The following is a 22,931-nucleotide window of genomic DNA, read 5'->3' on the forward strand; positions in this document are numbered from 1 at the left end:
CTATCCCACCAGCTTGTTCCACTGGATGGTGCTAAAAAATGGGTGGGATTTGAGCTTGTTGACACCTCCTCCTCCAGCACCGAGGCGCCGGCAGGGATCAAACTGTAACAGCTGAAGAGGAAAAGGCAGGAATCAGTCATGAGCAGAGCCCCAGTGCCCACCCTCTCTACTGCCCTGAGTCCCATCTTTATCATCTCTTCATCTCTGCCTACTTGGGGAAAACCCTGACCATGATCTCTCATTTCCCCTCGTTTTGTGGGTACTGGGGCTCCGAGCATATCCAGTGGCCCTCTATAGGATCTGGGGACAAGGAAGGGAAGGTCCCTCCTTCCCTCTTGCTGATGTGCAGGGCTGCTGGGTACTCTGCTTGATTTTCTTTTTCTCACTATCTTTGACCTAGTAAACATCTCCCAGGAAACGGGATGAGAAATCAGGTCAGCAAATTTTCTCCTAATATCTTGCTGAGGCAACAGCCTTTTTCTACTGCACTGGCTCCATTCCAGTTACCAGGCTGTTTGGCCAATAAAATCACAAATCTTTCCTGTCATCTGGATTCTAAGAACATCTGGAATCTCCCTGAGAAATCCCAGATCTATCCTTTCACACCCCACCACCCAGTAACAGCAGTAGTAGTGGTGGTAGTGGTAATAGTAGTAGTAACAGTAGTAGTAGTAGTCCTAGTGGCAGTAGTTGTAGTAGTGGTGGTGGTGGTGGTAGTAGTAGTAGTGATAGTGGTAATGGTACTAGTGGTAGTGGTGGTAATAACATTTATATAGCACAAGTTGGCATGGTGCTTTACGTATATTATCTCATTTGATCCTCATAACAATACTGTGAGGTCGGTACTATTAGTATCCCAATTTTATGGATGAAAAAACTTACTGGGAGAGCTTGAGTGATTTCCCCTACCTGGCCCCATTGAGGACAACGAGCCTCAAGGCCTGGCTTGTCTAGAGAAAAGTTTCTTCCCTTCTGTCCCTGCCTCCCTTCCCATCAGTCCTCCCAATTAAGATGGGCTCATACCTCGGTGAGCAGGGATGTAGCTGGTCGGCTGAGCCACTCAGGCAGATGGAGCCTGGTGTGCACGTGGATTCCTGAGGGGTGGTTCTGGGACAGCGACTGGGGAGAGAGAAGGTGGGCAGAGACTTTAAAAGAGAAAACCCCAGAAAACAAGGTGAACAGGAGTAAATTCCTAAAATCCTTGTAGGACTAAGGTTTTTGCCTCCTCGAGGGTTATTTTCCCCAAGCTGTAGAGGCAGATCTTCATTCATCATGAGCAGGATTGGACTCATGTCAGTCCAGCAAACCAAGAAAAAAGTCCCCTAGTGGTGTTGCATGGTTTCTTCCACCCCTCTCCTGCTCTGTTCAATTTCTTGTGGACTATGAGGATTTCACTACAAACAAAATTTTCTTTAATTTTTTTTAAAGTGGACTTCAGAAATGTTAATGTCATAATTGATTAACCAGCTACAAAGTTGTGGGAGACAGAGAGCCTTGACCAAAAGGCAGAGACGTGAAGTTTAATTGGATCTGTTGGGAGGTGATTCTAGGTCTAGTGCTGGGAGAGACCTTAGAGATCACCTAGCCCACCCCTTTACCCTCTCTTTACAAATGAGTAAACTCATTTGCCTTGGAAGCTAAATGCCTTGCCCAGGGTCTCACAAGTTATAAATGACAGAGCCAGAATTAGAACTCAGGTTCTAGGGGCAGCTAGGTGGCACAGTGCATAGAACATCGGCCCTTCAGTCATGAGGACCTGAGTTCAAATCCAACCTCTGATACTTACTAGCTGTGTGACACTTGGTAACTTCAATTGCCTTAAAAAAAATAAGAAAAGGTTCTGTGACTTTGAAGCATTTGGCTCAGCTTTGGTTCCTTTGCACCATGCTTAGAAATTGCCGGGCTGAAGGGAACAGTCATTTAGAAAAGGCATGAAAATGGGGAATCACTAGAAAGGGGCAGCTAGCTGGGTAGAATGCTGGACCTGGAGTCAGGAAGACCTGTGTTCAAATCCTTAGACAGTCACTAGCTGTGTGATCTTGGGGAAATCACTTAACCTCTGTCTGCCTTGGTTTCCTCTACTGTAAAATGGGGATATTAATAGTATCTACTTCCCAGGGTTATTATGAGGATCAAAGATATTAGAGATAATATTTGTAAAGCACTTTGCAAACCTTAAAGCACTATAGAAATGCTAGCTATTACTGGTATTCACTCTAGAGGAGAATTTGGCAAGGTAATCAAAGAGATTTGAAGGTCTGATAAATAGATACTGGAAGGAATTCAGGGAGATTAGAGATTAAATGGCTGCACAAAGATTAGCTTCACTGTGGAACCGAGGAACGGTTGAGAAGCCGGCCACTAGAAGCAGCTAGGTGGTGCAGCAGATAGAGCACCCACCCTGGGGACAGGAGGTCCTGGGCTCAAACGTGACCTCAGACACTTGTAGCTGTGTGACCTTGGCCAAGTCACTTACCCCCCAAAGAAGCAGTAGGTCGCTAATAATAATACAGTGCGTACAATCACAGAATATTAGGCATTAGAGGGGATCTCAGAGGTCCTTCTTAGTGCAGTGCTTGGCGCATAGTAGGTACTTCATCAATGCTTGTTCCCTTCTCTAGTAATAAGAACAGTAACAACATTTAGATAACTCCAAAGTTCGCAAGGTGCTTTATATGCAGTAACTCATTTGATCTTCCTAACAACCCTGGGAGGTAGGTGCTACTATTATCCCCATTAAGGCAGAGAGAGGTTAAGTGCTTGCCCAGGATCACACAGCTGGCAAGTATCTAAGGCAGGATTAGAACTCGGGTCATCTTGACCCCCTACGCACTGTACCACCTAGCCGACCCATTGACGTTATACCATTAATGGCTGCCCTTCGGATCTCTCTTCAAGAGGGTATGAGTTTATGTGGAATCGGACTGTACTCTTGTCTAGCTCACTTCTTTCCGTCTTTTCCACAAGGATAGCACGAGATACTTTTGTCAAGTGTTTTGCTAAAATCTAATTAAATTATATTTACAGCATTCCTCTCATCTATACATCTAGTAACTCGTCCAAAAAAAGAAAAAGAAAAGAAATGAGGTTACAAATCAATTCAAAGGTCTCTTTCAGTTTTAAACATATGATCCTATTAGCATTCTGAGGCCTCGAAGGCCATGGTCTCCACAAAAGCAATGGAATTCCTGCTGGGGCTTACTGTGCCCACCCCCACCTCCAGCCCCCAATCCCATCCCTTCTCACTATGCTCCCAACACTCTTTTCACACAGGGCTGAACTTACCATTCCAGTTAGAAGTTCATACAGTAGAGACCCAAAGCTCCACCAATCACAGGCTTCTGTCAGCTCAGAAATCCCACCCACTTCTGCAGGGGCAAGAGAACACCTTTATACCTGGACTTCCAAGATCTATGTTTCAGAGCTCACTGACCTCACCCATTAGCACTCATCTCCTCCCACCCCCAACCTCATTCCACCCACTTTCCAATCCCTCTAGCCTCTCCTAGGTGCCCAGTCTCTTCAGCCTTGCCACAGTGGACACAGACAGACAAAGGTGATGCCTTAGTGGAGGCATTACTGTTCCCATGGAGTTTTTAGAGAGGCTCTCAAAGGTATCATGGCATGGTGATCTGCCTCTTGTGGAGACTCGAGTTCCCCTCCTTCCAGGCCCCTCTCCCCAACTCCCCAGTCTAATTCAGAGGGGCTTGGTAAAGGTAGCTAGTCTGTCTCCTTGCCTGGGGCACTGTACAGGTTTTCCAAAGCTTCGCTGCAGTACCGGGGCTCCACCTCAGTCCACTGGCCAAAGTAGGTGAGACGGATGTGACCTTTATCCCCAGCATTGGAGCAAAATGGAAGGTGGGAGGGTTGGTAATCGAGTGGGGAGGAGAGGAGAAAGGAAAGATGAGGTTCACAGGGAGCAAGGAAGGAAAAAAGGGAGGGAGGGAGGAAAAAAGGAAGGAAGGAATGGAGGGAAGAAAGAGAGGGAGGAAAAGAAAAGGAAGGAAGGAAGGGGAGGGAGGAAAAAAGGAATGAAGGGAGGGTAGAAGGAAGGAAGAGAGGGAGGGAGGAAGAAAGGAATGAAGGGAGGAAGGACAGAAGGAAGAAAGGAAAGACGGAAAGGTAGGAGGGAAGGAGGGAGAGGGAGAGAGACTAGTTAAGATCATTAGGAACTGCAGCATGATATAGTGGGAAAAATCACTGGATTTGGAGTGAGGAGCCCTGAATTTTCATCCCACCCCCTCCCTCATTTCCTAGCTGTCTGTGAGTATGGACAAATAACTTAATCTCTCTGCACTTTCATTTCTGTATCTGTACGATGGGGAGCAGAACCCTTAATACTACCTCCTTTTCAGGGTTCTTGAGAAGGGGAGGGCAGAGAACCTTTTGTAAATCATAAAGTCCTACATAAATGTGAGTCGCCATGCATGAACACATCTCCAGCTGGGGTCAAGGATGCCTTCATCATTGACTCTTTTTTTTAAAGGGAAACCGGTGGGTCAGGTAGGTAATCAAAGAGCCAGAAGACCTGAGTTCAAGTCCCAGTAATTTAACCTCTTTAGGCCTCAGTTTCCTAGTCTTTACATGAGGAGATTGGAGCAGTGAGCCTCCGAGCTCTCTTCTAGCTCTAAATTTATGAGCCAATGACCTTTCAGTCATCCCTGAGCAGGCAGTTAGGTGGTACAGTGCACTGAGTATTAGGCTTAGAGTATAGAAGACCTGAATTCAAATCCTACCTCACATATTATTAGCTCTGTGACCCTGGGCAAGTCACTTAAGCTATCTGACTCAGTTTCTTCATCTGTAAAACGAGGGTAATCATAGCACCTGCTTGCCAGAGTTGTTGTAAAGCTCATATAAGATAACAGTTTGCAAACCCTTAAGTGCTGTGTAAATGTCATCGTCATCGTTAATCATTCCCGCCCTATGAAGGGCCAGGGCTCAAAACCCCTTTGGTATTTCCAGGTATAAAAATGACACTTAGTTGTCCCAGAGCAGTGACTCGCAAACCTTTTGACCTTTATACTCATAAAAAATTGAGGATTCCCCCACCTCTTCACAAGGAGCTTTTTTACGTGGGTTATATGGGTTATATCTATTGATAGCTACCATATTGGAAATTAAAACTTCTTAGTATTATGAATAATCTTTACCACCCCTTGAAAGGGTCTTTGGGATCCCTAGAGATCCCTGGTGGAGTGCAAAGGAAAAAATTCTTAAAAGCTGTCTTTGGTTAACTGAGCTCCTACCAGTACAGACGTCTAAGACAGATGAAGGGAGTCGCCTGCTTGGTGGGGAGGGGACTGGCTGACCTCTTGAGGTGGCTCTTGCCCAGGGAGCCACTGTTTCCTTGTCATAGGATTTTGAGTTGAAGGATAACTACCCTCCCCTCTGAGTAGCTATCTAGGATGGTGGTGGTGGGGTTCAGCCACTTAACAGGGCCATTTTACCCCCTAAACTCTCTCCCTCCCAGACAAAGGAGTGCCTACCAGTGGTATCCAGCAGCAAGTTCCTGGGGTTGAGGTCCCGGCATAGCACACCCTGTTGATGTAGACCCTCAAGGGCCACCAGGGTCTCCGCTGCCCACTGCTTGACCTGTTCTTCCTTCACACACCAGGCTCCGCCCCTGTGGCCTGGACAGGCCTGGTTAGCATGTGGACAGTCCTGACCTGGGAGCTCTTTGTGCTGGTCACTCCCGTGACCATAGCCCTCTAGTACCCGGCCTGCCCCCTCCCGGATCCAGGAGAGACCTCCCAGGGGCCCCCTGTTGGTACTCCACCTAGTACTCCGCCCGGCTTGGTGTTGGGACCGACCTCTGCCCCGACCTGGGCTGCTGGTCTTTGCCTCATCCCTTCTTAGGGCCTTTGGAACTAGGCCAGAAGGTGAGTTAATATCTTCTGAGGCCAGAGGGTCCTGTTCAGAGGAAGGAACATCTGTCCTGAATTTGTGTCTTCCAAAAGCATCTTCACGGGATGATACTCCATGGGACCTGAACACCTGGATTTTCCTGGATGGACTGGATACTTTGCTTCCAGGGTTCAGGTCAGAATCCTTCAAATCCTTTGACCCTTTCTGATGGTCAGGAACTCTGCCTTGAGGCCCTGATGAAATGTCAGAGGGCTGGAGTGATGCCTCAGCTGCAACACTGAGCTGGTGGGTATGATTCTGGGGAAGTAGAACCGGGGTCAGGAGACTGAGACCACTGTCGGGGGAACCGGGGCCAGCTTTCCCCTTCTCTCGGTGATCACCCTGGATAGAGCTGGGCTTCTGCTGGGTTAAGTTGCTGGAGGCCTCCAGCCCCTGGGGTCTAGGCTGAGAGAGGAGATGGGACCAGAGGGTTCCTCCTGAACCAAGCAGAAGGAACAAAGAAAGAGAGAGGGGTGGAAGAGGTGGAGTAGAGGAGAGTAAAGTCCTGGATACTTTCCACTGGCCCCCCCCTCCCAACCCTTCTCCCTCCCAAATCCCTCCATCAGCAGTGTGTAAATCTTTTGGACTCCCCTCTAGTTTTATCTTCTTCCACTCACCTTCAGACCCTTTGTACCAGCCAGACTGGTCTGCTCACCAAGCCCTGTCTGTGTCAGAAACTTTCACACCTCCTCACTTTTGCTCACCACCACATCCATACTTAGAACACCCTTTTCATTTTTCTCAACCTCTCTAAATTTTATCCAACCTTCAAGACCTAGCTTAAGTTCTGCCTCCTCCAGGAAACCTCGAGCTAGTCCATGCTATGTGGATCTCCGTTCTCTTGATAACACTCATTTTGTACACTATATCTACTGGCTGTGCCCTGACCATGTTTCTTCCAGCCATCCATACTGGCCATCTCTTGATATGTCTACCTGTCCCCTACTCTCCCCAACTCTTTTCATATACCCTTTTTCCTTCTCACCCCACCCTGGTATATTATTTCAAGGGTTCCTAACCTTTATGCTATGCCGTATAGAGGTAAAGCCTAAGAGCCTTTCTCAAAGATGTTTTATTGCCTATGTTCATAATTGAAGGAAATGCTAATTTTCAGTTAGGAGTTAATATAAATAAAGATTGTCATTCTTCCCTCCACCCAAGGTCATGAATTCCTTGAAATCTATTCACTGACTCCTTGCGGGGCTATGGACCTCCAATTTAAGAACCTCCATCTTATTAGAAGGCAAACCCCCTGAGTGCAGGGGAAATCTCTTTTCTAATCTTTGTCTCTCCATCATTTAGCACAGTGCCTGGCACATAGTAAGTGCTAATAATTTTTTTTTCAATAATTCATTCATTTTTTCGGCACTTTAGTGTACAGATTTCAGCTCTTCATGTGTGTTTTTGTCTTGTCTTCTCAGCTGACCTGGAGGCTTTTTGTTAGCTGGAACCAGGCCTTGCTCTTTACATGGAGAACATACGTTAAAGTACCTTGCCTGCAGCAAATGCTCATGAGAGATTGGCTAGTTGAGGCAGCAGAACCCAGGATGAGTAAAAGAAGTCAGACAGCCCCAACTCCACCTGATTCCATTGGTTCTTAGAGGAGACAGACCATGGACGGCCCCGAGGTGCCTACCTCTGTTTATGAGAATAAGGGCAAATTTGGTCCCCATAAGACAACTCCCACTGAATAGGCAAGCAAATTCCCATGCCTTTTTGTCACTGGAAGGAGTTTTTAGATAGCAGCAAGCCATTCTTGGTGCTTCAGCCCTTCCAGAAAAAAAAATAAACTGTGGGACTTTTTCCCACAGACAAATTGGCTCCTGATTGCTTTTTGGCATTCAAGTTCATCCAATCCAACAAGCATTGATTAAATATTTATTATGTGTGTGCTAGGAGCTGGGGATACAAAAATGAAACAAAAAGTAGTCTTTGCCCTCAAAAAACTTCCATTCTACTGGAAATGTCTAACTCTGGTTCTGGCCCACTGAGAAAGGATAGAATCTGCCAGTCACCAGGAATATAGAATAAAACCATCATCCGGCCACGTGGGCTCCACCTTAAAGTTTGGGGTTCATGCCTCCCTAGGGACCTAATTCTAGACCTTGTCCTGGAGACCTGACAAAATTGGCTCTGGAACTTGGATCCTGGTCGCTTTCTTCCAGCATTGTAGGAGGAGGGGTTACCTTACCCCTAGAATCAGTACAGAGGGTGGGAATGAAAAAGGAAACATTCAACTATAAGCCTAAGAATACTGTTAGAATAGAAGATCCTTGGGCTCAGCCACTTTCATTTTTTGGTATTTGTATCCCTAGCACTTAGAATAGTGGAAATAGCTAGCATTTATATAGCCCTTTGGGACAGCTAGAGGAGGTGGATGAAGTTTGCAAAGCAAACCTTTGTACACATTATTTTATCCTATTTGGTCCTGTGCTTGGAACATGGTAAATGCTTGATAAGCTTTCCTCCCTCCCTCCTTTCCTTCCTTCCTTCCTTCCTTCTTTCTTTCCTTCCTTCCTCCTTCCTTCCTCCTTCCTTCCTTCCTTCCCTCCTTTCCTTCCTTCCTTCCATCCTATTCCCTTCCTTCCCCTTATAACAATGTCCTTCCACTCTCCCCTCTCTCCTCCACATTAAGGTATTAAGGCCTCCTCAGTATTTAACATTTTAAAAGAGGTAAGACTGAAGCAGATGCCTTAATCCAAAGGAATGAATATTTAACAGATGGAATTTTAGGCACTGACAGATCTCCTGGAGGAGGTATTTTTGGTGGGCCAGGATCCTTTAGGTAGGCAGTTCTCCAAGTGTGGTCAAGGGATCCCTGAGGGTTCCTGAGACCATTTCATGTTTTCCATTAGGTCAAAATTCTTTTCATAATCATACTAAGATCTTTGAATTTCTAATATGGTAAATATCAATAGATGTAACCCAGATAAACAAAAGCTCTTTGAGGAGGTCCTTAGTTTTTTAAGAGTATAAAATGGTCCTGAAACTAAAAAGTTTGAGAACTGCTGCTTTAGGTATACCTAAAGGGAAAGGGGAGAGAGTAGGGGTGAAGAGGAGGGAGAAGAGAAGGGAATGAAAAGCCCCTGAGAAGGATTCTGGGTTGGTGGAGGCAGCCCTGCTAGATGGACCTGGATCTAGGGTTCCCACTCACCCTGCACATGCTCCAAGTGCAAGAAGATGGAGTCCTCACTCACAGAGTATCTAAGAAGCTTGGCCATGTAGGGGACGCCGTTGGGGATGATGGTTGGACGGTCCCAGGTCTCTACGTGGCATTTGGGAAGGCTCTGGGGAGAAGGGAAGCCAAATCAAAACAAGGAGAGACTGGGCTCAAGGAATATTACCCCAACAGAAAGGCAGGGGGCTCTCTGCCACCTGGGTCACCCCAGTCTCAGCAATGTCTCAGCAATGCCAGAAGTGTGGCAATGGTAGAGTTGGCTGGCAAAGGAGCTGGAACCAAGAAAACATGAATATGTTAAGTATGTAATTGCATAAGATTAGAATCAAAGGCAATGCAGCTGGGGCATATCCTCCTTAGTTGGCCTCCCTGTAAGAGCCTGCAGCTAGACTTTTCTGCTGCTGGAATCTGATTTCGATCTATCTACCCATTATGGGCCAAGTTCCTATAGAAAGCAAGAAGGATTTTATAAGTGGAAGCTTGGGAAACTGACTGGCCATGGTGGATTCCATGCTCTGTTTGCAAATTAAGGTGCCTTCACCCAGGCCGTGTCCTGTAGAACATTTTGGTCCCAGAAAGGTGTGTCCTATTTGTGTGATCTCCAGAAAATGGAGGCCCTAGAGTAGAACCTCCATTGGTCAGTACATGCTCTTTCTTCGTATCACCAGAGCTTAGCATAGTACCTAGTATATAGTGAGGTTTAATAAAGGCTTATTAACTGACCAAATTTTTGGCTGGGGGATAGCCTTGAAGGGAAGTGGGGGAGGTCCTAGGAATGAGTAGGAAGGCCAATCAGCTTAGGCTAATAGTCTAATACTCCATGTGATGGAGTCAAATGCTGAAGAATAGGAAGGTGGGTGGTTCCAAGAGGGAGAGATAGGCTACTGAGCTACACTTACCTTAACTACAAAGGTCCCCCCAGTGGCAGGGTCCTGGACCAGCTGAACCTATAAATAATGGAAAAAAAGAAGGTCAGGTGGTCTAACCAGGCTCTTAGGTAACCTAGGACCTGGCCTTCCAGTTGTGAAATGCCAAGCCCTCCCATGTTCTCTGCACTAGAATCAAAGAATGTCAGAGCAAAAGGAAACCTCCAGAGAGCATCTAGTCATTGGGACTCTTTTTTTTCAGATGAGAGAACTGAGAGCCAGAAGTAGTAAAAATGACCTCCTCAATCCATAGATGAGATTAGTGGCAGAAAAGGGACTGGCAACAATTCAAGTGCATATAATGTTTTATGATTCAGGAAGCTCTTTCGTCACAAATATCCTGTGGGGTAGGTAATACAAGTATTATTACCCTCATTTTACAGGCGAGGAAATGCTAAAGCTAAGCAGTTTGACCATGGCCACGCAATCCTTAGTCAGCCAAGACTCAAACTCAGCTTTATCTGACTCCAAGTTCAGTGTCGCTCTTTTAGTAATACCTCCTAAGTGGGATGGAAGGGACTTTTGGCAGCCAGCTAGTACAGTGGATAGAACTCCGAGTCTGGAGTCAGGAAGACCTGAGTTCAAATACACCCTCGGACACATAAGTGTAAGCTAGTAATAGCTGGGTGACCTTGGGCAAGTACTTGACCTCTGTCTGTCTCAGTTTCCTCACCTATGAAGTGGTGATAATAACACTGACCTCCCAGAGTTGTTGTGAGACTCAAATGAGATAGTATTTGTTAAGTGCTTAACAGCTGCTGGCACTCGGTCGGTGCTTCATAAAGGTTTCCTTCCTTTTGCCATCTTTTCTTTTTAGGAGGGAGTATTGTAGGTCTGCTTCTGTGATTTTATCAGGGTAAGGAACTTTGGGTATGGAAACTCCCTCCACTGATGCAGATTGGGCCACTGAGAAGTTAAGTAACTTGCCGACAGTCACACATCTTGTGCTTCTGCCTGTTTGTCTCTTTGAGTGGAATTCTCCTGGGCTGAAGGAGCTGATTCACAGAGAAGGAAACTGGTGATCTTGAGATGAAGAAATAATTGATTACCCTGTCTCTCTCATATGAGGCCTTACAAAAAGGGCAAGAAGATGTGGGAGCAGAAGTCACCCAAGAGCAGAGCTTCCCAGAATGGGACAAGACCCTCTCAGGAGAATTTCAGTGCCTGAAATGATTGGATTTTTGGAGGTACAGTTCCTGCATTTATAATACATTCACTTTAAAAAAAAGACAACAAAGTTCAATAACGTGGCAAATTTGCTCTAGGGGGTGCGTGTGGCAGAAGAGGAGAGCATAACAATGCACCTAGTCTATGGGTTTTGGGGGATAGGCTACCAACTTTCCCTTTGCTCTGGGTTCACAGACCTTGGTGCTCATCTCTTTCTCCCATTCTTGGTAGAAGAGGAAAGGTGTCTCAGGCATGCATGGATTGGGAGGGGGCAGGTGGAACAAAGTTTATATATTTCTTTTCTTTTGAATTTATTTCCATGTTATTAAAAACCCATGTGAATACATCGTGGTCAAAAGTGTCTGAATCTACAAAAGCCTCAGGATGTGACTTTTGAGAATGAAATATTTCACAGGGAAGGGGCTCAGAGTTAGAGACAGACTGCTGATTTCATATTTATTGGGAATATTTTATTTTATCCTGGAGGTGAGATGGGGACTGGGCCAGCAACGGAAGGGGGTCCATAAAAGTAGCTTAAGCAGCGGGCTGAATGCCCCTGGGTGGCCACTCAGGATACTGTAGCCCAGAGCATCTCACAAGACCTGGGCTGGTGGCTTGAGTAGAGTGCCATCTGGTGGGCAATCTGTATACTACACCCAGCTAATTCAACTTTCTTGTTGGATACTAACACAGCGAATCACTATCTTTCTATAAGCTTTAGGAGGGCAGCACAAATCTCACAAACCAAAGAGCCTTTTGTGGGAGCTAGCGTCACTGTGGGCCAGAAGCAGGATACGAACCCAGATCTTCCTGGGCAATAAAGGCCAGCTTTCTGTTGAGTGTGAACAAAATGCCTGGCATCTAGGGCCCGCTACAGTCTGACCTCTCCTCCATTTTCCAGTCGGATTTCTTTTGTTCCCCTCCATACACTGTCTGTCCCAGTTCAACTGGCCAGTGAGCTATTCTTTCCCTGTGGATCAAAGAACTGGCCTATATTAACATATAACCAGTATCGGTCATCTTCCACCCACCAAAAATAAAGGAAACTAGGCAAGAACCCATGCTTCCAAGGGGATCGGACCAGCCTTCCAGAGATGAAAGGTCGCTTCTCCTCCCTGCCTGACGGAAAACATCCACAAAGAGCAAATTACCCGGGGCCTAGGTCATTGGATACATGATTTCTCTTCTGTGTGTGGGTCAACCCAACATGCGATCTCCCTAATTGGCCAGCGCTGCAGACCATAGAATCCTAGATCTAGAATCAGAAAAGGATCTCAGAGCCCATCTATCAAGTCCAACCACCTTATTTTTCAGATAAGGAAACTAAAACCTGGAGAAGCTGTGACTTACCCAAGGTCACACAGCTAGTACATGGCAGAGCTAGGGTTTGAACTCAGGCCCTGTGACTCTAAGGGCGGTATGTGTGGCTTATATTTGGATCAATATGGTAAGTACTACATTGTATGCAGTTTACATACAATTAGGGAAACTGGGTAGCAAAGTGGATAGAGCGCCAGACCTGGAGCCAGCAAGGCTCACCTTCCCTGGACTCAGACACAAACTAGCTATGTGACTCTGGGAAAGTCACTTAACCTTTGCCTCAGTTTCCTTACCTGTAAAATGAGCTAAAGAAGGAAATGGCAAATCACTCCAGTATCTGCCAAGAAAACCTAAATGGGTTCACGAAGACATTAACGAATAGCAACAAGCCGTGATTCCAAATCCAGTACTCTCCCCTCACTGTGCCACAGTTTTCCATAATGGGGGAACCATTGTCGTCGTAGGGGACGCCGGGGTCTGAGGCAGGTCCTTGATCATGAAATCAAGAGTGTAGACTTAGAGCTAGAAGGAACCTTCAAAATCATCTGGACTGATCCCCTCATTTTATAAATGAAGAAACTGAGGATCGGAGTAACGGATAGAGGAATGGGTCTGAAATCAGCAAGGTCAAATCCAGCCTTGCATGTTTATTAGCCAGGTAACTTTGGGCAAGTCATTTAACCCCTGTCTGCCTCAGTTGCTTTAACTGTCAAATGGGATAATATCAGCTACCTGCCGGAGTTGTTGTGAGATAATACCTGTAAAGCACTTAGTACAGTGTCCAGCACGTAGTAGGGGGTTATTAAATGCTCATTTCTTTCCTTTTTTCCCAGCTGGGACTCTGACCTGAATCTTCTTTTTTTTTCATAGCTGATCTTCAATCCACTGCAACTACACTGTCTATTCTTTTTTCCCAAATGAATTGTTAACACCCGCCCCCCCCCCCCCACTCTAACAGCATACTTATTGTTGTTCAGTAATTTAAGTTATCTCCAACTAATGACCTCTTTAGGGGTTTTCTTGGCAGAGATACTGGAGTATTTTGCCATTTCCTTTTCCAGCTCATTTTACAGATGAGGCAAACAGGGTTGTGACTTACCCAGAGTCACACAGTAAGTGTCTGAGGCCAGATTTGAACTCAGGAAGATGAGTCTTCCTGACTCCAGGCCTCGTACTCTATCCACTTTGCTACCCAGTTACCCTAATTGTATGTAAACTGCATACAATGTAGTACTTACCACATTGATCCAAATATAAGCCACACATACCGCCCAAATGAAATCTTGAAAAGGAAAAAATATGGCAGTAGACTAGAAAATAACATTGATTTTAGGCCACATACAGGTTTTATATGAGCCAGATCTGGAAAAAAAAGTGTGGCTTGTATTCAGATTGATTTAGTCAATGCATTACTGTGTCCTGTTTTCTAATTATTTTCTTTGTCTTACACTTGCATGCCTTACTGTAGCCTATGCTCGTTGAGGGCAGGGGATGTCTTCTGTTGCTTCTGTATCCTCCACAACATCAGACAACTCACTCAGTGTTTATTAAACGATGGGGCTTGGGGAGCAGTTGAGCAGTGGGGAAACATTCACATCAGGGGATTTCTCTTTGGGAGCTTTTCATCTTATACACATTTAACCAGGTTCTTAAAGGCCCCTCTGGTCCATCCCTGGCCTGGCCAATTTTTTCTCCCAGGAAAGAAATGGATTTGAGTTACATTTAGAGTTGTTCAGTGTGATAGCATTGTAGGAGGTTCTGTCTTCCACAATTCATGGAGAAGTCAAGAGAGGCCTTAGAATCATAGAATTTCATGAAGCACAGCAGCCACTCAAGGGTCCAATTCCTCTACTGATCGGCTCTGTTACCAGTCTGAGTGGTTTCACCTCTCCTTAGGCACCCTTGAGGCACACTCTATTACCAAGGCTTCACCATGGTTCTGGCCTAAGTATGGACACTCAATCTACAAAAGCTCAGAACTCCCAAGCTCAAGCAAACCACTAGCCTCAGCCTCCCTGAGTAGGAAAGAAATAAACATTAATTAAGCATCTACTATGGAGCACATAGTAGGTGCTTAATAAATGTTAATTGTATTGAATTTCCAGGAACTGTGCTAAGCTCTTTACAAAAGTTATCTCAAAAATTTGATCCTCACAACAACCCTGAGAAATAGGTGCTATTATCAGTTCCATTTTACAGATGACAATTCCGAGGCAGTTATTGTTTAAGTGATTTTTCCCAGGGTCACACAACTAATAAGTGTTTGAGGCTGGATTTGAGGTTAGGTCTTCCTGACTTCAGGCCCGGTACTCTGTGTACTGTGGCGCCACCTAGCTGCTAAAGAAGGTAGGAGGGATAACGGGTGTGCCACTACACCCAACGGCCTTTTTTTAAAAACAGAAAAAAAAAAGGTTACTTTATTCTATAAGCAAAAAAAGTTAAAATCCTTTTCTTTTTGTAGTTCATTGGGGAAAAGTGATTGTAGGATCATAGATAAAGTGCTGCCGAGGCCCTCAGAAACCACCTACTCCAGTCCTCCACTTTACAGGTGAAGCAACTGAGGCTTAGGAAGTGAGGTGACTTGCCCAAGGTGGCACAGGCAGAGCTAGGATTCAAACCCGGGTCCTCTAACTCCAAATCCACCATTCTTTCCTCTCCATCACACTAGACATGATTCGTCTATCACTGAGTCATCATCCTGTTTGGGTTTGGGCTATTTTGGCATGAGTTTGGAGGGTCCAGATGTTGGGATACAGGTGACCCACAGTTGCAAGGCATGGCATCCCTGGCTACCAGGCAATCTCTAGGGGGTATCAGAGGACTGGCACAGAGGGGCAACTTTAAGCCTTAGTGAGTGATTAGAGAGGGTGGGAAGAGGAAACCCAACCTCATCGTTCCATCTCCACCCTCTGAAACGTGCCTTGGGGAAGCCAGATAGCCCAAGAACATAGCCCAAGTCATGTTGCCCCTCCTTGACTAATGTCATCTGGGAACAGCTTTAATACATCCTGAGCAAAACCCCACCATGAGAAGCTCTCTTGTCACATCATGTTCCAAGGAACCTACTTACAATTAATAAATCAATAGAACTAACTGCCCCATAACATCTTTTTTCAACTATTGCCACATTTTCACAGAAGTTATTTCAAGACATTAGACAGGCTGATCCTGTATATGGTACCAAAGCCTCTTAACCCTAAGGTTCCTTTCCTATTGCAAGTCACTTCATGGTTGATTACATTGAGAAAGAAAAGGCCTCCGAGAGGGCTGGAGAAATCCCCACCATGTCAGGATGCTGGGCAAGGCTCCCTGAGGGATTCAGTCTAACATGTTTTTCCTAGACCCTTGAAATGTGCAAATAATGTAAGAGAATCCCCACTCATGCTACCAAGCAAATGCCTTTCTACCCTCTGGATGAGTCAGTCCCACCCTGGACTTGGGAATGCTGTTCTTGCTATGAAAACCTGAAGGAGAGAAGATTTATGTGGGCACGATAGCCAGAGTGGGGAATGGAAGGGAGTATTAACTTTGGAATTAACTCAGAAGAGTAGAGTTTGAAACTTTGAGATGCTACCCCTACTTACTAGCTGTGCCTTCCCTCTGTTAATTACTTCCTGTTTATCCTGTGTATAAATACACAAATTTATCCTTGGTTTGCATGTATGTTTTTACTTGTTGTCTCCCCCGTTAGATTGTAAGTTCCTTGAGAGGAAGGAATGTCTTTTGCCTCTTTTTGTATTCCCAGCGCTTAGTATGGTGCCTGGCACATAGTAGGCACTTAATAAATGTTTATTGAGTGGATGAAAATTATTTCTCTTGATCTATAAACATTAGGGCATTGGACCCTAAGTTTCCAGTCCTAAGTGCTATGATCCTGTGTATATGAAGGGTGGGTGTATGGAAGAAGGCTTAGCCATGTTTGGCTTGACCTCAGAAGTCAGAATTAGGGCAAGTGGAGTATTAAAAGAGTAAGCTTTTAGTTCAACATAAAGAAAACTTTGTAACTATTAAAGTCTGAAAGTGGAATGGGTGCCTTAATGGGTACGTAGCTGCCTCTTGGGATCATCCAGAAATGGTTGAATGGCTACTTGTCAGGGATATTGTAGATGGGATTAGTCTTTAAGGTATGAGTTGGACCAGACATAGTCTGGGTGACAGTGGATAGAGGGCTGGACTTCCTGCCTCAGACATTGACCAGCTATGTGACCCTGGGCAAGTCAGGTACCCTCTTCTGCTCCATAGTTCTCTCATCTGTAAAATGAAGAAGTAGGACTTGATAGTCTCTGTGGTCTCTTTCAGTTCCAAATCTATGATCCTGTGACCTTTGAGGTATCCTGGATTTGGAATCAGAGAACCAGAGGACTTAGAATCCTGATCCTGTTACCTTGGAGACCTTGAACAAGTCATTCCTCTTCCGTGGGCCTCAATTTTTTCATCTGTAGAAAGAGGCAAGCTTAGACCCTGGCTTCTTAATGTGTGTGTGTGTGTGTGTGTGTGTGTGTGTGTGTGTGTGTGCACGCGTGTCTGTGTGTACGTGTGTGACATGGACCCCTTTTACAGCCAATAGATCTCTTCTCCAAGTAATATTTCTGAATTTGTAAAATGAAATAGGATTAAAGGAAACCAATTATATTGAAATATACTTACCAAAATACATTTTTTTAGAAAAACCTCCTCAATTAAAGGGTTAAACATCTCTTGGATCAAATGATCTCTGAGGTCCCTTTCAACTCAAAATCCTCTGGCCCTCCTTGTCTCTGGATTCCATGATTCTGTTTCTTGAGCTATTCTGTTCTTTGACTGCAGAGGTTGTTTCTCTTCTTTCACCATTAGGTGTCTATCTTGTAATTACAATAGAAATCCCTCTAACCAGTTCCATGGACCAACCCAGCCTGCACACATCTGTACGATGTTAAAAAAAAAAAGGCCCTGATGGTCTCTTGGGAAGAAAGTTTCTCAAAAATACTAAAATCCAAGATAATTTTCCTCCATCTGTTGCCAATGGGATTCCCCACCACCTTAGCCCAAGAGAAGTGGTTCTGATTTGCAAAGTCAAATAAATAATGAACTGGAAACTCTACCCCAAAATATGGAGACACAATCCCCTTCCCTGTAGGACACTCCTATGCCAAAGGAGGCAGAACCTAAAATGTAGACTCAGGGCTGGAAAGAATCTTAGAGAGCATCCTAGTCCCATGGAGCAAGGGAAGGGAAGAAAGAGAATAAGCATTTATATAGTACCTACTGTATACCAGGCACTGTACTACATGCTTTTTACAATTATTATCTCATTTGACCCCCACAACAACCCCGGGAGGTAGATTCTATATTATTCCCATTTTTAAATAAAGAAACTGCAGGGATTACGTGACTTGCCCAGGGTCACATAGCTAATAAGTGTCAGAGGCTGGATTTGAACTCAGGTCTTCCTGACTACAGGCCCAGTACTCTGTCCACTGCATCACCTGGCTCATTTTTCAGATCAAATGAAATCATGTGTATTACACATTACAAAAGATTACAGATGAAGCAACCCAGAGGTTGCTTTGGAGTTTAATGGCAGAGTCCAGACATCCTGGCCCCCAGCCCATCTCTTTCTCCTGTACCACCACACTGCTTTTCACACAGGTAGGACAGGGGCAAGACAATTCGAGGTGTTTTGATTGGATAAGCCTTCTCGTTTTGCTGTCTTTCTCAAGTATCCAATAGTCTTCTCAGACCAGAAGTAAATCCCAAAAGAGTTTTGGGGTAACAAGCACAAACATTTGAAGGTATATACACGGCAGCGTGATCTAGTAGACAGAGGACTGGATCTAGAGACAGAGGTCCTGGGTTCAAATTCTCCCTTTGGTTCTTATCGTGTGACCGTAGGCAAGTCAACTAACTTAACCTCTTGAGGCCTCTGATTTCTCATCTGTAAAATGAGGAGGTTAGGTGGTCTTGGAAGTCTCTTACAATTCTAAATCTGTGATGCTATGATAAATGAGGAATAGCCATTCCTTGGAGACAGGGACTTTTTTGCCTTTCTTCACGTCCCCAACCTAGCACAGTGCCTGCCACGTAGTAGGCACTCCGTAGAGGCAGCTAGGAGGCACAATGGATAGAGGTCTAAGCCTGGAGTCAAGAACACTGACCTCTGACACTTACTAGCTGTGTGACCCTGGGCAAGTCACTTAACCTCTGTTTGCCTCCTCTTCCTCAACTGTAAAGTGAGAATAAAAATAGCACCTATCTCCCTGGGATGTTGAAAAGATCAAATGAAATAATATTTATAAAGTGCTTATCATAGTGTCCAGTGTATAGTAGGAGCTTGATAAATGTATGTTTCTTTTCTTCCTTCCTAAATGCTTGTTGACCGCTACTGACGGTAACATATTTCTCTGGAGAAGATCCAAATATTAACACCTGAGGCAGCTAGGTGGTGCAGTGGATAGAGCTCTGGACCCATAGTCAAGGGGACCTGAACCTCAGTTCAAATCCAGCCTCAGACACTTACTAGCTGAGTGACCTTGGGCAAGTGTAACAGCAAGCACCCTAGCATACCCAGGATGGCCTGCTAGCACAGGTTCTTTAGTCTGCTTTACTAGGAAAGAGAACTTTTTAGGGGTCAACAATCTTATTTAATTACATTCATTAGTTCAGGGGAAAAGTCAGCACCCTTACCCTCAGAGAAAATATAAGCAGAGAAATTAGAGCAACAGACAGGGCTCTGACTGCCTGAATCAAAGCAATTTTGCTATACAATTTACATACACTGCTGGATCGAGAAAGCCTTTACATCTGAGCAGTTGGGGAGTTCTGAACATATGGCTCCTCAGAGTCTCGACCAGGGAATCAAAAGATTCTTCTCATAAGTGAACCCCCAAAGCAAAATACCAACTCAGAGTGTAAATACACTGCTCAGAGCCAGAAGGCCATCACAACCCTCATGACTCAGTGCCTAATCGACTTAGTACCAAAAGATGTGAAAGCCTTCCTACAAGCAAGCCTCCCCTAAGCAAGCTTCCCTTAATGGGCTCCACATGAGGCCTATTAATGGGTGAGGAAGATCTTCATAACCCATTAACATTATAGCAAGTCACTTAATCTCAATTGTCTCCAAAAACCAAAATGAAACAAAACCAAGTAAGCCAGAAATGTTCCAAGACCCTCAGAAGGGACTCTGATAACTCCCTTCCCTTCGTGAACACTGTGTCAGACACTTGATCTGTCTTATCTTCCTTATACCCTCCCTTCTCAGAGTAAGCTGACTCCTTTGTGATTCTGCTGTTTCTTCCTTACCTTGTCCACATTTTGTGCTGTTATGCTTCCCTCTCTCCTCCACCTCTCCCTGCCATATCCTGCCCTTACTCCCCTAGTGTTATATGGAGCTCTATCCACCAACTCCAGGATTCCATTCCTTCTGTAAGTCCTGGTCACCTCATGGCTGGTTATATTAAGAGAGAAAAGTGCCTTTGTGAAATGCTGGGCAAATTCTTACACCTGGTTAGCCTCTTTGTTCACCAGGGTTCACCACAACACCTGAGAGGTAGGTAGCCCCACTTGGTGGATAGAGAGTCAGCCCAGAATCAGCATGACCTGAATTCAGGTCCTTCCTCTCACATTAATGGCCGTAAGACCCAGAGCAAACCACACCTCTTGGTGTCCTCCAGGAAACTCTCTAAAATTATAAACTGCAGACAGATTGGCTAGATCTAGACCTCTAGGTCCTCAAGTGGGGCCCTTTGACCGAATCCAAACCTCACAGAACAAATCCCCTTAATAAAAGGATTTGTTCTGTAAAACTTGGATTTAGTCAAAAGGCTGCACCCAAGGACCTAGAAGGCCATATGTGACCTTGAGACCACAGGTTCCCCACCCCTGGGCTAGGGGAAAAGAGGTGTCTCTTGGAAAAAAAGTTTCTCAAAAATTTTGTACACATATGTTTATAGGGGAGCTAGGTGGTGAAATAGATAGAGAGCTGGGTTTGGAGTCAGAAGTATCTGAGTTCAAATCTGACTTTAGAACTTTGTGACTTAGGGCAAGTCACTCAACCTGCTTGCCTCAGTTTCCTCAACTGTAAAATGGGGATAACAATAGCACCTACCTCCCAGGGTTGTTGTAGGGATTGAATTTAATAATATTTTAAAGTGGTTAGCACAGAGCCTGACAGATTTTGTTGTTCAGTCATTTCAGTCACGTCTGACTCTCCGTGACCCCATTTGGGGTTTTCCTGGCAAAGATGCTGGAGTGGTTTGTCATTTCCTTCTCCAGCTCATTGTACAGATGAGGAAACTGAGGCAAACAGGGTTAAGTGACTTGCCCAGGGTCGCACAGCTAGTAAGTATCTGACTCCAGGCTAAGTGCCCTGTGTACTATGGTACCACCTAGCTGCCTGCCTGGCATGTAGTAAGCCCTTCATAAATGCTAGCTATCATTATTATATAATGATATAATATAATATATATAATTATAATTATATATATAACTATCATCATTATTATTATTAGTGTAAGATTTGATTGGTGTGAGGAATGAGGAAAATCTCCCTGTCGATGCAGGTTAACACTTTATATCCTTTGAGAAATTTTCTCTATTCCCATAAAAGATCGCCAAAGCCTTTTAAACAATGTACAGATATATACCTATATATCTACATCTGCATATATCTTTGTATGTATATTTGTATGTGGTTATACACACACACACACACACACACATATATATATATATGTACTATACATATACACACACATGTATATATACATACATATGTCTATAGCTATCTATCCCTGTCCCCATTCCAAAGGTCATAACAAGGACCTTTATAAGGAAGTGTCTTGAGGTTACAACACCTTCAAAAGGTGCTTTTAAATGTCTCTGTGGCAGACAAGAGTAAAACCTGCAGTCTCCATAACTGGGAGGTCACCACTGTCCAGAAGGCGAGGTCTCCTGGTTGACTTTGTTCTCCCTGGATTCCCATGTAGCAGCCCCATGAGAGTGACCTGGATGGTGAGGAGGGCAGGCCTCTTGGCTCCCAGTCAGGGATTCTCAACCTGCTGCTCGAGAGAACAATGGCCCTCAGTACCTTTCCTAATTTGGGGAAAAAAAAAGTTGTTGGTGCTCCTGGTTTAGGAATGAAGGGAATGAAAGTGTGGGGGAAGAGAAAGAACAGAGAATTCTTTGGAAGGAGAAAAAAAATAAATGACAACTTGGAGACTGGGAGAGCAAATGATTTGCCTGCATCCATCCTGCCTGCCTGTGGTGGGAGAAGAGTAAAGATTGCTGCCTGATGCACTAATGCTTTATTGAAGAGCCTTTGTTCCTTCTCCCAACTTCTGGTGACCTCTCTCCCAAACTCATATTTATTTGTAGTTCTTAGCTTTCTATTTATTCTGTATATACACATATATGTTTATTATATATTTATATTATAGGTGTATGTGTATATATAGCATATATATGTGTACATACATATATAGATATATATGTATATATAGATAATTTCATTCTTTGTATTTCTTACCCCAGCACCTGAGTGCCCGGTGTGTGATAGGTGTTTAATAAATGCTTGCTGAAAATGTGGCTCGAAAGGAGTGATGAGACCCTCTCACCCCATCCCTATGCAGAGGTGGCATGTCCATGGGTCTGGTGTATTTTGAGACTATTCCCATGTATTGATCAGTCGTGAAGATTTTTCCTTCCTTCTTTTTTTCCTTTTTCTTAAAAACCCCATTTGTTATACGGATGGCTCTCTGAGAGAGGGAGGGGGAGGGGGAAATTATGGTGATGTAAAAAACTGGATATCAATAAAATTTATTTCTTTTAAAAAAGAAAAAAATTAATGCTTTTTGATAAGTCGCTCGGAAAAGATTTTATCCTCTTGCAGGGTACTATTCCCAAACCATCACACCCCTGGAAAAAAGCTGAGAAGCCGTGCTCCTGAGATGAAGCTAGATGATGCAGTGGTTAGAGCACCGGGCTTGGAATCAGAAGGACTTATCTTCATGAATTCAGATCTGGCCTCAGACACTAGCTATGTGACCATGTTTGCCTCAGTTTCCTCACTTGTAAAATGATCTGGGCAGCTAGATGGCACAATAGGTAGAGCGCTAGGCCTGGAGTCAGGAAGTCTCATCTTCCTGATTTCAAATCTAGCCTTGGACGCTTACTTACTGTGTGACCCTGGGTAAGTCACTTAACCTAGTTTACCTCAGTTTCCTCACAGAGAGTTGGACATGACTGAAACGACTCAACAACAACAACAAAGAGGTCTTAAACCTGAACAGCCCATGGTGTAATATTATATGGCGGCTTTGGGAGAAGAGGCTACTTTCCTGATTCCCTCTTCTCCAGGTGCTAGTGTCTTCCTTCCCAAACTACCTTGCATTTAACCTCTTTGTAGATATTTGTACTTATTAGCCTAATATTTATGCTGTACTTATTTTTATATG

At 44.6% G+C, this 22,931-nt stretch overlaps 1 protein-coding gene across 1 annotated transcript in view; it reads right to left on the minus strand.

The window, feature by feature from the left end:
- RPS6KL1 (ribosomal protein S6 kinase like 1) overlaps nucleotides 1-22,931 on the minus strand; it is a 39,706-nt gene continuing 16,775 nt past the window's right edge. Inside the window, exons 5-9 of the mRNA XM_036736214.1 lie at nucleotides 9,985-10,032; nucleotides 9,062-9,194; nucleotides 3,286-3,368; nucleotides 1,024-1,119; nucleotides 1-111 (exon numbers count right to left, since the gene is read on the minus strand). Of these exons, the coding sequence (XP_036592109.1) occupies nucleotides 1-111; nucleotides 1,024-1,119; nucleotides 3,286-3,368; nucleotides 9,062-9,194; nucleotides 9,985-10,032 (471 nt within the window). The remainder of the gene's footprint in view (nucleotides 112-1,023; nucleotides 1,120-3,285; nucleotides 3,369-9,061; nucleotides 9,195-9,984; nucleotides 10,033-22,931) is intronic.

This window comes from Trichosurus vulpecula, chromosome 8 (genome assembly GCF_011100635.1).
Source record: "Trichosurus vulpecula isolate mTriVul1 chromosome 8, mTriVul1.pri, whole genome shotgun sequence".
Lineage (NCBI taxonomy): Eukaryota > Metazoa > Chordata > Mammalia > Diprotodontia > Phalangeridae > Trichosurus > Trichosurus vulpecula.